Source organism: Peromyscus eremicus, chromosome 14 (genome assembly GCF_949786415.1).
Source record: "Peromyscus eremicus chromosome 14, PerEre_H2_v1, whole genome shotgun sequence".
NCBI lineage: Eukaryota > Metazoa > Chordata > Mammalia > Rodentia > Cricetidae > Peromyscus > Peromyscus eremicus.
Window position 1 is genome coordinate 61383298 of NC_081430.1, and position 14972 is coordinate 61398269.

At 51.1% G+C, this 14972-nt stretch overlaps 1 protein-coding gene across 1 annotated transcript; it reads left to right on the plus strand.

The window, feature by feature from the left end:
- The first annotated feature begins 12135 nt into the window (after window positions 1–12135).
- Tmem121 (transmembrane protein 121) lies at window positions 12136–13587 on the plus strand. The gene has a single exon (XM_059279587.1). It carries the CDS (start codon window positions 12315–12317, stop codon window positions 13269–13271), a length of 957 nt encoding a protein of 318 aa, XP_059135570.1. The 5' UTR covers window positions 12136–12314; the 3' UTR covers window positions 13272–13587.
- The last annotated feature ends 1385 nt before the right edge of the window (window positions 13588–14972 follow it).

Genomic DNA, 14972 nt, shown 5'->3' on the forward strand with positions numbered 1-14972 from the left:
TTGCCATGGTAAAGCTGGGTGGTGGTAGTGGTGCACATCTTTAATCCCAGCACTTGTGAGACAGAGGCAGGCAGATCTCTGAGTCTGAGGCCAGCCTGGTCTACAGAGAGAGTTCCAGGACAGCCAGGGCCACAAAAGGACCCCTGTCCCGAAAAACCAAAATAAATAAATAAATAAATAAATAAGGAGTTGCCATGGCCATGGTGACTCTTCACCACAATAAAACCCTAACTAAAATGTATAATAATAATAATGATGATAATAATAATAATAATAATAAAAAATAATTAAACAGAGGATAATTTTAGTCCTGTCCTTCTCTCAAATGGGTCCTGTGGATCAAACTTAGGTCATCAGGCTTGGCAGAAAGTGTCCTTATCCACTGAGCCATCTCAATAACCTCTCCCCCAGTCTTGAGTTTCTAAAATACATTTTATTTGTTTATTATGTGTGTATGGGTGTGTGGTAGTTTGAATAAGTATGGTTCCCATAGACTTATGTGTTTGAATGCTTGTTCATAGGGAGTGGTACTACTAGGAGGTGTGGCCTTGTTGGAGGAAGTGTGACATTGTGGAGGCGGGCTCTGAGGTCTCCTATGCTCAAGCTATGCCCAGTGTGACACACAGTTCACTTCCTGTGTCCTGCAGATCAAGATGTAGATCTCTCAGTTCCTTCTCCAGTACCCTGTCTGCCTGCATGCTGCCATATCCCTCCAGTGATGATAATGGACTAAACCTCTGAAACTGTAAGCCACCTCGATTAAACATTTCCTTTATAAGAGCTTCTGTGGTCATGGTGTCTCTTCAGCAATAGGAACCCTAACTAAGACAGGGTGTACATGTACAACAGTGTGTGTGGAGGTCAGAGGACAACTTGCAGGAGTCAGTTTGCTCCTTCTACTGTGTGGATTCTCTGGATGAAATTCAGCTAATCAAGGTTGGTGGCATGCACCTTCCCCCATAGGCATGACCATAAATTATTATTTTTTTAACCAAATTTGAAGCAAGTTTAAATTAAATATTGGCCAGGTAGATTCTTGCCAGGTCCATACCCAGGTTCCTGGGAAATGGCTGACCTTGAATTTTTTTTTCTGGATTTTTCGAGACAGGGTCCCTCACTGTAGCCCTGGCTGTCCTGGAACTCACTTTGTAGACCAGGCTGGCCTCGAACTCACAGAGATCCACCTGCCTCTGCCTTCCAAGTGCTGAGATTAAAGGCATGTGACACCAACACCTGGCAGCTGATCTTGAATTCTTGATCCATCTGCTCCATCTCCCAAGTTCTGGGGTTATGGGTGTCTGCCACTACACTGGGATTCTTCTCTGTTGGTTCAAGATGGGTTAGCATAGACTGGCCATGAACTGATATATTTCCTGTGCCAGCCTCCTGGCGCTGGGATTCCAGGCCTGTGCCCCCATGACCAGCTTGCCCCTGAGTTCCTTATTCTTCCTCTTGGTCTTCTTTTTTTTTTTTTTAAATTTATTTATTTATTATGTATGCAGAGTTCTGGCATGTATGCCTACACACCAGAACAGGGCACCAGATCTCATCCTAGATGGTTGTGAGCCACCATGTGGTTGCTGGGAATTGAACTCAGGACCTCTGGAACAGCAGCTGGTGCTCTTAACCTCTGAGCCACCTCTCCAGCCCCCTCTTGGTCTTTTTGCTGATCTGTTTGTAAGTTACTGACTCTGCCTTAGAATGAGCTGTCATGTGGAGGGCATGTTCTCTGCACTGCTTCAGGGATGGTCTCTCTTTCTCCTGACAGCATTCCTATGGAAATTTTAGAGTGGGTGTCAAATGTTAGAAAATGGTTGTCTGGGCATGGTGGCACACGCCTTTAATCGGGAGGCAGAGGCAGGTGGATCTTTGTGAGTTTAAGGCCAGGCTGGTCTACAGAGCGAGTTCTGGGACAGCTAGGGCTGTGTAGAGAGATTCTGTCTAAACAACAACTCATCCCCTCAAAAAAAAAAAAAATGAAAAAAAAAACCACAACAACCCTCAAACAAACAAACAAACAAACAAACAAAAACCATCCCCCAAAAGCCAAAAAACAGAACAAACAAACAAAAAGTTGGTATAGGCAGTTTGAAGAGATTCCATGTTTCCATAGTTTTGATTCTTCCAACGTCTGAGCACATCTCTCCATTGATGTTTTCATGGGTCCTTAGATGGAGAATTAGTCTGGTTTGGTAGGGTTTATTTACCCATATTTGATTTTAAGTTTTATTAACTCTGAAGATTAGTACTACATTTTCTAAAGATTGCAGAGGCATAACTGATTTCTGCATATTGACCAGGTATAAACAAGCTTGCTAAACTGTTACTGATTCTAAAATCCTATCTTTAGTTCTTTTAAGCTTGCCGAGAGCATGGTTCTATCACCTGCGAAGACTAATAGGTTTCATTTATAAAATTAGAAAAATGTTTGGATATTTTGTGTACATGTGTGCCTGTGTACCACTTGTGTGCCGTGTTTACGGAGGCCAGAGGAGGATGTCAGACCCCCTAGAACAGCAGTCACTAGATTCTTAGCCACCTCTTGGGTACTGGGAACGGAAGCTGTGTCTTCGGGGAGAGCAGCAGTGCTCCTAACCGCTGAGCCATTTCTCCAGTCCTGGATTGCTGCTGCTGCTGCTTCAGATTAATTTTTGTTTGTATGAGTGTTTTCTCTGTAACTATGTATGTGCACAATATGCAGGCCTGGTGCCCACGGAGGTCAGAAGAGGTCATCAGATCCCCCAGAACTGAAATTATGGATTATTGTGAACTACAACCAGTGTAGGTGCTGGGACCCAAACCCAGGTCATCTATAAGAACAGCAAATCTGGTCAGGCGATGGTGGCGCACGCCTTTAATCCTAGTACTCGGGAGGCAGAGCCAGGCAGATCTCTGAGTTCGAGGCCAGTCTGGTCTATAGAGTGAGTTCCAGGACAATCTAGGGATACACAGAGAAACCCTGTCTTGAAAAACCAAAAAACCAAACCAAACAAACAACCCCCCCCCCAAACCAAACACACCGAAACAAAAACCCAACCCCCCCAGCAAATCCTTCTAACCATGGAGTCATCTCTTCTGCCCTGCCCTGTTTCATTTTTTTAAAATGTCTACTTACTCATTACATATTGTTTCCTAGTTTCTAGTGTCCCCAGTACAACAATGAGCAAATCAGCAGCTATGGGCATCTACCTACTTCTGGTTCAAAAAATTATTTTCAATTGTTAATTACTGAGATTGCTGTTTGTGTAGGTTTTTTTTGTTGTTGTTGTCGTTTGTTTTCGAGACCAGGTTTCTCTGTGTAGTCCTGGCTGTCCTGGAATTCGCTCCTTTGGCCAGGATGACTTGAACTCACAAAGATCTGCCTGCCTCTGCCTCCTGAGTGCTGGGATTAAAGGCATGCATCACCACTGCCTGGCTTATGTAGGGTTTTGTAGGTGCATTTTATTGGATTAAAGGCTCTGGGAGCTCCTCTCTTACAAGTCATATGCGGTGATGAAATTCTATTAATTGTCTTTTCTGCTTCTATTGAAATGATCATATTTCTCATTGAATTTGTTAGTGTGAAGAATTACATTTATTGGTTTTAGAACCTCCTAATGGAAAGCATACTTTCAAATAAAAATCCTGTAGAAGTTTGAATATCTCCTACATGCACTCACCCAGTTTTGACGTTTTTCCTCAGCATTCTGTCTCCATGCTATATACATATATAAACATATGCAACATGGATAAAGCATGTGTAATGTAAACCTGACTATAGATGTTTATACATAGGATATCTGTGCATCATTCAATAATTAGTTTGCAGAGCCAGGTATGGTATTTATAACTGGGCCCAGTTCCTGGACACAGTGAGGTTGGAGGAGTTTGAAATAATCAGTAACAGCCATATCCTATGCAGCTCACACTTTAAGAAAGAATAAAGCTTAGGGATGGAGAGAAGGCCCAGTGGTCAAGAGCACTTACTGCTCTTGCAAAGGACCCAGGTTCAGTTCCAAGCATCCACATCAGTCACCTCATAACCACCTATAACTCAAGTTCCAGTGGGTCTGACACCCTCTGACTTCCATGGAAGGCACTTACACGTGGTACATGAAAGCTCATGTGCGCATGTGTGCACACACACTCACATAAATAAAGAAAAATTAAAAAATGATGCTGTAGGTATGATGCTCATTACCCTAACCACCTAAGAGAATATTCCTGAAGTCAAAGGACTTGCTGAGCAGTAAACACAGCATGACCTTCAATGTTAGGGAAATACCACAGATCCAGTGCCCCATCTAACCTGTAACTGCATCCAAACCCTCTGCTCAGCCCCAATTATTCACATCTGTTCTTGTGTTTGTCACCCGCTGCCCTGTCCCTCATTCTGTCCCAGAGCTGTTCTGTCTTTCCTGGCCTTCACATCCCTGTAGCACATCTCTTGTCTTTTGCCTGCTGTTTCCCCAGGATGGACACATACTCCAGAGAGACGCAGACCAGGAGTGGTACCTATTTTTCTCTACAGTGCTATCTACCCTGCTGTGAGTCCCCAGGTGATGCTTGACACAGTGATTGACGGAATCGCTGGTCCCACTGGCCGCAGGCAGCTGTACAACTCCGACATGTGTGCCTCCCTGAGCCCCTGCTGATACTTTACACTTCCAGATTCTGTTTGTGTGTTTCTGGCTGCAGGAGGGTGTAGGACAGACACATCTTCCTGGCCGTCATTCTCAGAAGCCCTCTTTGACATGAGGGGAACTTGCACTTTCTTTTAGCAGGAGTTTACAGGAGACCACTTTGCCTATGCCCTTATTGTCAATTTGTCTTTATACTTGTTTTTAAATGTGAACTGCAGAAGAGAATCTATTTGTCTTATGATGTCTCCCTTAGTCTGTAAATGACTGTCTGATGTAAGTCCCAGCTACCTATAGCCTCCAAAATTGTCACTTGGTCTGTGACACCCTGTTATTGAAATGAATAACTGAGATCATCAGCTTAGGGGGAGGAAGGCTGATTTTGGCCCACAGGGTTTTAGGTGGTACGTGGCCCCATGTTTATGTTAGAAACAGGTCCAGGGTTTTAAGAAAATGATCAGCCAATCCTAAGTAGTATTTCAGCAAGGCAAAAAGTTTTACTTGGGCAGAAAGATGCATCACTATATCAGATCAAGCAGGCAAGTACACCCGTGGGTTCCTGCTAGGTTCATTGTCATCAGTATTATTATTGTTATTGTTTTTTAAAACAGGGTTTCTTTGCGTAGCCCTGGCTGTCCTGGAAATCATGCTGGCCTCGAACTCACAGAGATCCGCCTGCCTCTGCCTCCCAAGTGCTGGGATTAAAGGCGTGTGCCGCCACCACACCACCGGGTGGGTTTTTTGTTCTTAATGAAAAGGGGTCAGAGCTCAGCCTTGCATCTCCAGGACTGGCTAATTCAAAGTCACTCAGCTGGTAAGTATCATGCAACTTTGAGCATATATTTTGATTTCAAGAAGTTCTGACCCCAGAGGAATTTGAATTTCTGCCAAGCAGCATTTTTGCATTTGTTTTTCTTTTTTGAGACAGGGTGTCTCTATTATGGAGCTCTGGCTGTCCTGGAACTCACTCTGTAGAGCAGGCTGGCTAGATCAACCTGCCTCTGCCTCCTGAGTGCTGGGACTAAAGGCGTGAACCACCACACCCCACTATTCTTTAAAATTTAAATTAAATATTAAATTAAATTTAAAAAATTATTCTTCTCTCATATATTGCATCTCAATGAGGTTTCCCCTCCTCTCCTCCTAATCCCTTCCCCACCCACATCTTTACTATTTTTAAAAATGAAGTTTTGTCTTACTTAACCCTCTGGTAGAAGAGACAGTACATTTCTTTGTAGACAAATTTCTAAACAGTCTTATTAAGTAAAAAATACGGAGCCAAATATAGGGGTGAAAGCCTTAGATCAAGGAAATAGGGAAAGCCACCAGCCAACCTCACCAACTCTGCAGCTTCCAAATGTGAGCCACTTCCTGTCTTATCCACACCTTTATTGCCTTGCTGTTCTGCCCTCTCATTGGCTCTCTTAGCCCAGCTACCTCACTTCCTCTTCCTACACAGCTCTGTCACTTTCTGTCTGTACAGACCTTCATGTCACTATGGTTGGAACTGGGATTAAAGACATGTGTCACCATGCTTGGCTGTTTCCAGTGTGGCCTTGAACACACAGAGATCCTGCCTGCTAAGTGATAGGATTAAGGGCCTGTGCTACCGCTGCCTGACTTTTTTGTTTACTTAAAATGACCTGTTATTTTCTCTGATCTCCAGGCAAACTTTATTAAAGCACATATAAAATATCACCACATTTCTTTTACGTTTTCCACAGTTCAGATGTTCATTTCCCTAGCAATGAACCTCTTTTCAGGGTATGCCATTCATATATCCTTCTTGGTGAAATGTCTGTTTAGATCTCTGGACTTTGGTGGCAGGGATAGAGGGTGGTGGATTAAACCCAGTGCCTCCTTGTGCTGGGCAGGTGCTCTGCTAAGCCACACCCATAGTTCCTGCCCGTTTTTTAGGTTGGGTTGTTTGTCTTCTTCCTGTCTGCTTGTTTCTGTGTTTAGATGGGGTCTCACTATGTAGCCTTGGCTGGCATGGAACTCACTGTCAACCTGGCTGGTGTCAAACTCACAGAAATTCCCTTGGCTCTGCCTTGCAAGTGCCTGTATTAAAGGTGTGCACCCCAGTGCCTGGCTCCTTACTGATGAGACTTATTAATTCCAGTACCAGGGAGACAGAGGCAGGTGGATCTCTGAATTTGAGGCCAGCCTGGTCTACAGAGTGAGTTTCAGGACAGCCAGGGCTACACAGAGAGAAACCTTGTCTTGAACAATAAAACAAAACAAACCCTCCAAATACAGACGATCCTCTGTTTTCAATGAGATCAAATCTAAATGCATGATACGTGCATCACAAGTTGAAGACTATGTGTGCTGACCTACTAGTACCACAGCCAGCAGAATGTAGACTCCACACTGACCCGGAAGCCAGTAGCTACTGCAGTTCCAAGCTGCCCAGCGTGGGGGCAGAGGTATAAGCACCTGAAGTCTGGTTCCTATGAACATGTATCACTTTCCCACATCATAAAGCTGAAAAAGAAGTTGTAAGTAAAGTGATCATGAGGATTCCTTTTTCTCAGAGAAGAAAGTGTTTACAAATATTTTCTCTCGGTGTCTCTGTTCTCTTTCCTAAGGACGGATCTCAGCCTGGCCTTGAACTGAAACTTCCTAGACCTCCCTCTCCCGAGTGTTGGGATTATAGGCATGCACCACCGATCTCCACTTCTTAACTCTACCTCTCTCTTTGTTTTATTTTTTGTTCTTCATCTGTCTGTGTAGCCCTGGCTGTCCTGGAAATCCCTCTGTAGACCAGGCTGGCCTTGAACTCACAGAGATCCGCTTGCCTCTGCCTCCCGAGTGCTGGGATTAAAGGTGTGCCTAACCCCTGCCCCGCTGACTTTTTAATTCTATTAATAGTAACTTTTGGAGAACAATGTTCCCCCCCTCTTTTGGCTTTGGTGGTTGACAGGGGACCCCAATAATGCTAAAGACACCCTCACTTAGCCACACACACTTTCAGTTCAAACGGAAGGTTGTAGATTTTTGTGACATTCATTGATCAGTTTATCTAATCTGTCTTTTTGTGTGTGTATTGGAGGATGAACCTAGGGTCTTGCCTGGGCTAGGCCATCTCTCTGCCCCAAATTCTACCCCAAATCCCAATTTGCCTTTTATGAATGGTGCTTTTTGTCATATCTAAGAATCTATTTATTATTGCCACAGGTTGTAAGGCTTTTCTTTGATTTTTTTTTCTTCTGAAAGTTTTGTAACTGCATTAGGGCCCATGTACATTTCGAGTTAATTTTTGCCATGCTATAAGATACTGGCCTTGAGCCCTGAGCTCATGCTATCCTGCTCCAGTCCCGAGTAGCTGGGATAAGGGTATGGCCACAGTGCTAACTTTCACTGCCTCTTACTTATGGACAACACCTCCAAGCTTTCTGGATTTACTTGTGTGGAGTTGCTTCGGGTCAGAAATTGCATTGGGGAGCTGGAGAGATGGCTCAGTGGTTAAGAGCACTGGCTGTTCTTCCAGAGGACCCAGGTTCAAATCCCAGCACCACGTGGCAGTTTACAACTGTCTGTAACTCCAGTTCCAGGGGAACTAACACCTTCACACCAATGAACATAAAATAAAGCTAAATAAATTATTTAAAAAAAAAAGAAATTGCATTGGTTCCTCACTGTGGCTGTAACAAACCGCTTGAAGCAACACAGTTTACTTGCGTGTGGTACAGGCCCAAGCCTCAGGAGGCTAGAATCAAGGCTGCTTCTCTCCTAGGCCATGTGCTGATGTAACCACCTTCTAGAGAAGTCCATGCCCCTGGCCTTCTGGCCTCTTCTTCTTCCTTCAGAGCTGCTGGTGCGGTCTCTTCGCAGCCCTCTGAGCTGACGCTCTAGCCTTTCTCTCTTAAGGACCTTGGTAAAGACTCTGGACCACCCATATGGTCCAGGGTGAGGTCTCTTTTTGTGGTCCCTACCATGGACACAGCTGTAGAGTTCATTTTCCCACATTCGATCATCTGGCCAAAGGTCTGAGGATGCTGACACGTGGTGCAGAGCTCTGAGGCAAGCTTGCAAGGTCTTAGGTGAGGGCTGGGTTAACCATGGCTGAGAGGAAGTAGGAGAGTGGAGGAGGAAGAAACAGACCAGACAGGACTGACATGGGCTGCCTACCCCTCTCCTCCCAGTACCTACCCTCTCTCTCAGCCTTGCTTAAGTCTGTCGGGGGGGGGGGGTGTCTTGCTCTCAGGCCCAGGACTCTGAACTGCTACCTCTCCATGCTAGGTCTGGCCTGGCCTTGATGTCCAGCCCTCTGATCCTTGAGGCTGAGGAGATATGAACCGTTCATTGCTAGATGTAGGGCCTCTTCCTGGGCAAAGGAGAGCTTTGGGGTCCTGTTGCACTCCTTAGGAGGAGAGAGTGGGTTGGTTGGCATCGATACTACTTATTACCTGCTCTTGCCTACTTTTCTCTACTGATGGGCATCTTAGAACCTCCCCCGCCCCCAGGGTGGCCCACCATGGCCTGCTAGTCTAGCTTCCCAGGGCCAAGGGAGGGCCACAGATCAGTCACCAGAACAGAATCCACCACCTATTCAGAACTGGCCGTCACTGTACCCGATGTCTTGTTTAGGGTGCTGAAGGGTGCTGAGGAGACCCAGCTGCACCCTTCTAGTCCTTCAGCTCCCTAGTCCTCAGTGCTTGCCGGAGGGACACTGCATCCGGAGCAGGGGGAGGTGGAGGTAGCCAGTAAGCCTCCCTGTTGTCCTCCTCCAGTGACAGGGGAGCCCTGCTGCCAGCATGGCATGTTAGGAATGGGGTGCTCCGTGAGAACAGGACCTGGAGGGAGCCTCGTTAGCCCCCTTTGATGTCCTCCCAGCTGGCCCTTCTACCGAGAGCCTCACAGTCGGGTTTCTCCTACAGGGTATACAACTGGAGAGCTAAGGTCTAGGCCCTGACATGTCTGTCCTTGTGGGCCACTGGGGAGGTCTGGCCAGGAGGTATAACTGCGACTAGGGGGGCCATCAGCCCCGCCCCTACGTCCGGCCACCTCCGCGGGTCGGGGTCCAGCGATCTGCCTGTGGTAGGTGAGCAGAGTCACTTTAGTGGCCGTCTGAGATTGGAGGGCTACAGAGGAATTTCAGGGTGTGAAGAGGACTAATGAGACCTGCCTGACGATTTTTTGCTGTGTGTTGAGGCCAAGTGGACAGACCACGGGGTCTGGAGTGGATGCCAGGTTGTCTGGCACCTAGTGCCCCCTGTCATGGGCGCAGGAGCTGCGCAGAACTGTCGTCATGGCAACCCGTACTACGCAACGGCCCTAGGACCCGGGTCCTCTCTTGGCTAGGGTCTGAGCGTCCCGGGGGCGCAGGGCGGGGCCTCGGCCGGAGGCGGTGCCCGCGGCGGAGGGGCGGAGCGCAGCACCGAGCGCCTGGGCCCCCGCGCTGAGGCTCGGCGGGGCCGGCCGGCGCGCTGCATCTGGCCGGCCCGGTAGGCGCGGGATGCGAACGGCGGGGCAGCAGGAGGCGGGCGGGCTGCTGGGCTGAACGGGTCGGTGGAGCTGGGCGGTAGGCGGCGGCTGCAGCGGCAGCTAGCTGGGCCTGTACTATTCCCGCCCCCAGGCTGCAGGCCGTGGGATGGGCAGGGGCAGCTGCATGGCGGCGGAACCAGGCCCAGCCACCACTGGGGAAACCTTTAGTGGGAAAAGACAAACTGAGACACAACCTGCTGGGAGCTGTTAGACCCTCCTGTCCGGGGTCGAGGAGGGAGGACCCTTGCTTGCCTCAGCCTCTCTTTTGGAGGTACCAAGCGAGTAGGGGGTCCTTGCAAAGCTGAGGGAGAGGCAGGCATTTTAGAGCTTGGAGGCCCCGAATCTGTGTGTGATGTTTGAGCAGTGGGCAGGCTTGGTAGGGATGGACATTTGGGCCTGGCATGAGAAGCCCAGGGTAGGTGGACCTGGGCTTGGTCCCTGAGAACATGGCTAGGACAGAGTGTGGGGGAGGGGACACCAGGCTGGGGTTCTGGCTCTCCGGAGGCCGGGGCACTCTTAGGGGTTGGAGTCTGTCCATTCCTAGTTTAAAGCCTTTTGCTCGTGGCGTTTGGCATTTGACAGTGACTGAGCAAAGGAGTGATGGCGTGCAGATGATGGGGAGGAAGGATTAGCCATCAGAGCCAATTCGGCCTGGACAGTTGCTAAGAGGAAGGGAATTCTCAGTGTTTGGCTGTAGCCAATGGAGTTGCAGGTGGGTCAGGACTGGGCCCAGCCTGTGCTTCCTGGGAGAGGAGTACTTACCAGTGGGCATGAAAATGGAGTGTGTACCTGAGAAGCAGGCGTGTGTGGATTTTTGGAGCCCTGGTGTGGGCAGATGCCTCCCTCAACACATTATTGAAACTGTGGTGTAGCTGTGAGAACCCAAAGAGTAAACAGAGGGGCCAAGGCTGAAAGGAGGAAGGGACTGTGGAGTTTGAGGGTGGCTGTGGTGTCACCAGGAGGCAGGTTGAATGCATCACGGTCACGGGTGACAATAAATTTTATGTCTTTGTCTAGACAGGACAGTGAACAGAGAGCCCTTGTGCCAGGTGTTAGGGGAGAGGAGAGCCCTGCTTGGAAGTGACTTTTGGCTGGGTGGGTGAAGGCTGCCCGAAGTGTGAATAGGCCCAGATATGAGTGCCCACAACCTGGGTACCACAGACATGACAGCCAGTGCTGGGGACTGAGGAAGAGACAGTTTCGCGACAGTTTTCCTGAGGTTGGCCCGGAAGGTGGAGGGAAGCAGGCGCAGAAGCCACGGTCAGAGGAACTGGAAGTGCAAGTGTGCTGGTTCAGGGGAAAGGAGCCGGCAGGAGGCGTGCTTAGGAGGAGAACACCTCTCCAGAGCGACAGCTAGCTGTGGTGGGTCAGGGAAGATAATGGTCTGCTTTGTCCTAAACAGCCTCAAGAAGGGGAGAGATTAGCTGTGGAGAGAGGAAAGGGGTGGTGGTGGTGGAAGTCGTAGGAAAGTACGAGGGCCTTGCAGGATGGATTTCTCAGGATTCGAATGACTGTCCATCTAGGATCGAAAAACTTGCTCAGTGCCTTGTCTCCAGGGTGGGACCTGGGTCTCCAATTCTCCTTGTGCGCTTAGTACAGCGCAGCACCAGGAAAGGATGCCCAGAACCTCCAAAGAAGCGGCCTAAAGCTCCTGTCAGAGCCAGGAGAGACGGAGGTGTGGGTCCAGCCGCGACAAATCACCAGGGCTTTTAGAATGCGAGTGGGGATGGGGGAGGGAGGGGGGAACCACTTCCGTTCCTTTTCCTTCCTGGCGGTGGCGGGAATGAGATCGGTCCCTCAGGTGGGGCTTCAGCGCCCTCTGGAGGCCCCGTTCCCGGGCTCCAGGTCTCGGGTGCTAGCAGCGGCGCGTGCGTGCGTCCAAGGAGGCCTCCTGCACCGGGCGTGGGGACAGCACCACGCGCAGGAAACAGCCAGGCCTGGGAAGGCTGCCGTGTGCCCTACCAACCCTAATCTCGGTGACACTCTGCAGCACAATCTCACTTGTATCTGGTCTTTCCCAGGTTCCGAGCTCGCCGCCCGGGAGCGGCAGCGCGCTCCGGGCAGCTGGACAAACCCCGCGCCCGGCTGCGCTGCGCCATGCCGGAGGGCTGAGCGTCGCGGACGCTGCTCTCTGGGACACAGCCGGACTTGGTCCCGCTTTGCGTGGGGACTGCGCGCGCCAGGGCCGAGCCCGGGCCGCTGACCATGGTGCTGCCGCCTCCGGATCGGCGCCACGTGTGCCTGACCACGCTGGTGATCATGGGCAGTATGGCCGTCATGGACGCATACCTGGTGGAGCAGAATCAGGGCCCGCGCAAGATCGGCGTGTGCATAATTGTGTTGGTAGGCGATGTGTGTTTCCTGTTGGTGCTGCGCTACGTGGCCGTGTGGGTGGGTGCCGAGGTGCGCACGGCCAAGCGTGGCTACGCTATGATCCTCTGGTTCCTCTATATCTTCGTGCTGGAGATCAAGCTCTATTTCATCTTTCAGAACTACAAGGCGGCGCGGCGTGGAGCGGCCGACCCGGTGGCTCGCAAGGCGCTGACACTGCTGCTGTCCGTGTGCGTGCCAGGCCTGTTCTTGTTGCTTGTGGCACTAGACCGCATGGAGTATGTGCGCACCTTCCGAAAGCGCGAGGACCTTCGCGGCCGCCTCTTCTGGGTGGCTTTAGATCTGCTGGATCTGCTGGACATGCAGGCCAACCTCTGGGAGCCGCCGCGCACCGGGCTGCCTCTGTGGGCCGAAGGCCTCACCTTTTTCTATTGCTACATGCTGCTGCTGGTGCTGCCCTGTGTGGCGCTCAGCGAGGTCAGCATGCAGGGGGAGCACATCGCACCACAGAAGATGATGCTGTACCCGGTGCTCAGTCTGGCCACCGTCAACGTGGTGGCTGTGCTGGCCCGTGCCGCCAACATGGTACTCTTCCGCGATAGCCGAGTCTCCGCCATCTTCGTGGGCAAGAACGTGGTGGCGCTGGCCACCAAGGCCTGCACGTTCCTCGAGTACCGTCGCCAGGTTCGCGACTTTCCACCACCCGCCCTCGCGCTTGAGCTGCAACCACCTCCTTCCCAGCGCAACTCGGTGCCGCCACCTCCGCCACTGCATGGTCCGCCAGTGCGCCCCCACGGGCCCTCGCCCACTCGCGATGCGTTGGACACGTGACAGGGCCCCCCGCGGGCCGCACAGACGCTGGACTAGCTGCGCGCGGTTTGCATGGGATGGGATGGGGCAGGCTCCCATTTGGGACAGGGGCTGTGAATACCTGTGCAGTGCCTGGGGTGCCGGGGCCGCGTCTGCTTCTTCATCTCAGGAATCTCTCGGACCACGGACCCTCAACTTCCACTCCACCGGCTCACCTTGATGCACAGGCTCAGTTTGGTGAGGCCTGGTCCCGAGTGGAGATGCCTCAACCCCTGCCTGCTGCTGGGCTGCCAGGGTGGGAAAGGGAGGGCCGTGTTCCAGGAGATCTGGACCTATGGTAGGGGCCCCTGGCTCAGAGTTTGGGGCCAAGGAGGCCTCTGTCATTTTAAAGACTTGTGTTTACAATTTTGTACCCAAAGCCTGGTTGTTCTTCCTGTTTCACAAGTCCCCTGCCTAAGAGCTGGGCAGAGTGGCGAGGACCGGTGAGTGCTGGCGGCCGCGGGGCAGCCAGGCACTTCTGGAACAAACAGGTATTTCTGGGGTCTCTTCTTCAGGTGGTTCTCAGAAGTTCCTGGGTGAGGTCCATTGTGGCCCTGTGCCAGAGACACTCTTCTCCCTCGTCAGTGCGTCTGTCCCTACAGACTCTGCTCTTACTGAGGTATCCTGACCCCCCCCCCCCCCCCCCCATTCCCCAGTCTCCACAGTTGTCCAGGCCTCACGTCCTCGCTCAGGTTCAGACGTGTCCTATACTTCCGCCCCTTCCTGTACAGACTCCCTCTGCCTGTGGTGGGTGATTCGGGCTCATGACTGCCCGTATCAATGGGATCAGGTGCCAGCTTTGTTCCCAAGTTGAAGCTGCATGCAGCCTCAGCCAGAAGAGCCATCTGGCCTCATGTCACCCCAGCCTGGCCCTGCCCCAGACACTGGCCAGTCCCGCAGTGCCCTGGCCCAGTGCACAGGCCTTGATGTCTGTCTGCAGGCGGTCTCTCCCAGACCTCCACCCCAAATCTGTGGTGCTTAAATTCCCCGGTCCTAGGAGGGTCTCTTTGTGGCATCTGGGGAGGGGCCTTTATGAGGCTGTTTGAGGGGCCTTACCTGTGAGGGGTGATGGTTACGTATCTTCCTGGCCTGGCACCTGCCATGCCATACAGACCCATGGTCTGCCAGGTCTGTGTTCACTGCATTGCCCGATGCTCACATTCACCTCCCTGAAGCAAGGATCCACATCCTTGTGATCTACAGCAGGAGCTCTGCTGTCCAGTCCGACTTGCTGTAGAGGGGTGTGGATCCAGCTGTGCACAGTAGGGTAGCTCCATCCCTGAGCCCACCTCTGGATGCACTGACTGTGCCCACCTGTGCCCACCTTCTGGATGTCCCTTCTCTACCCGGAGAACTGCTTCTCAGACTGGATTTTGAGAGTCACGTGTTTTGCAAGCAGTTGTCCTTGGAGACCATTCTCTTCAGGGTCACAGAGATGACCCCTGGCTATGCCCCTCACCTGGTGGAGTGTGGCCAGTGCCTCTCTTTTTGCCTTCCATACTGGACCTTGTCTCCACCTCTGGCTGCATCCCCTGCAGTGCCTGATGAACACCCTGAAGGCTTTGGCTCTGGGTTCCACACTCCCAAGACACTGCAACCCACCAACAAGCTTAGAGAGGCCTATGGTATAGGACAGTGACCCTGTAAAGTACACAGGGGGCTGGCTGCAGAAGTTCCTCAGTC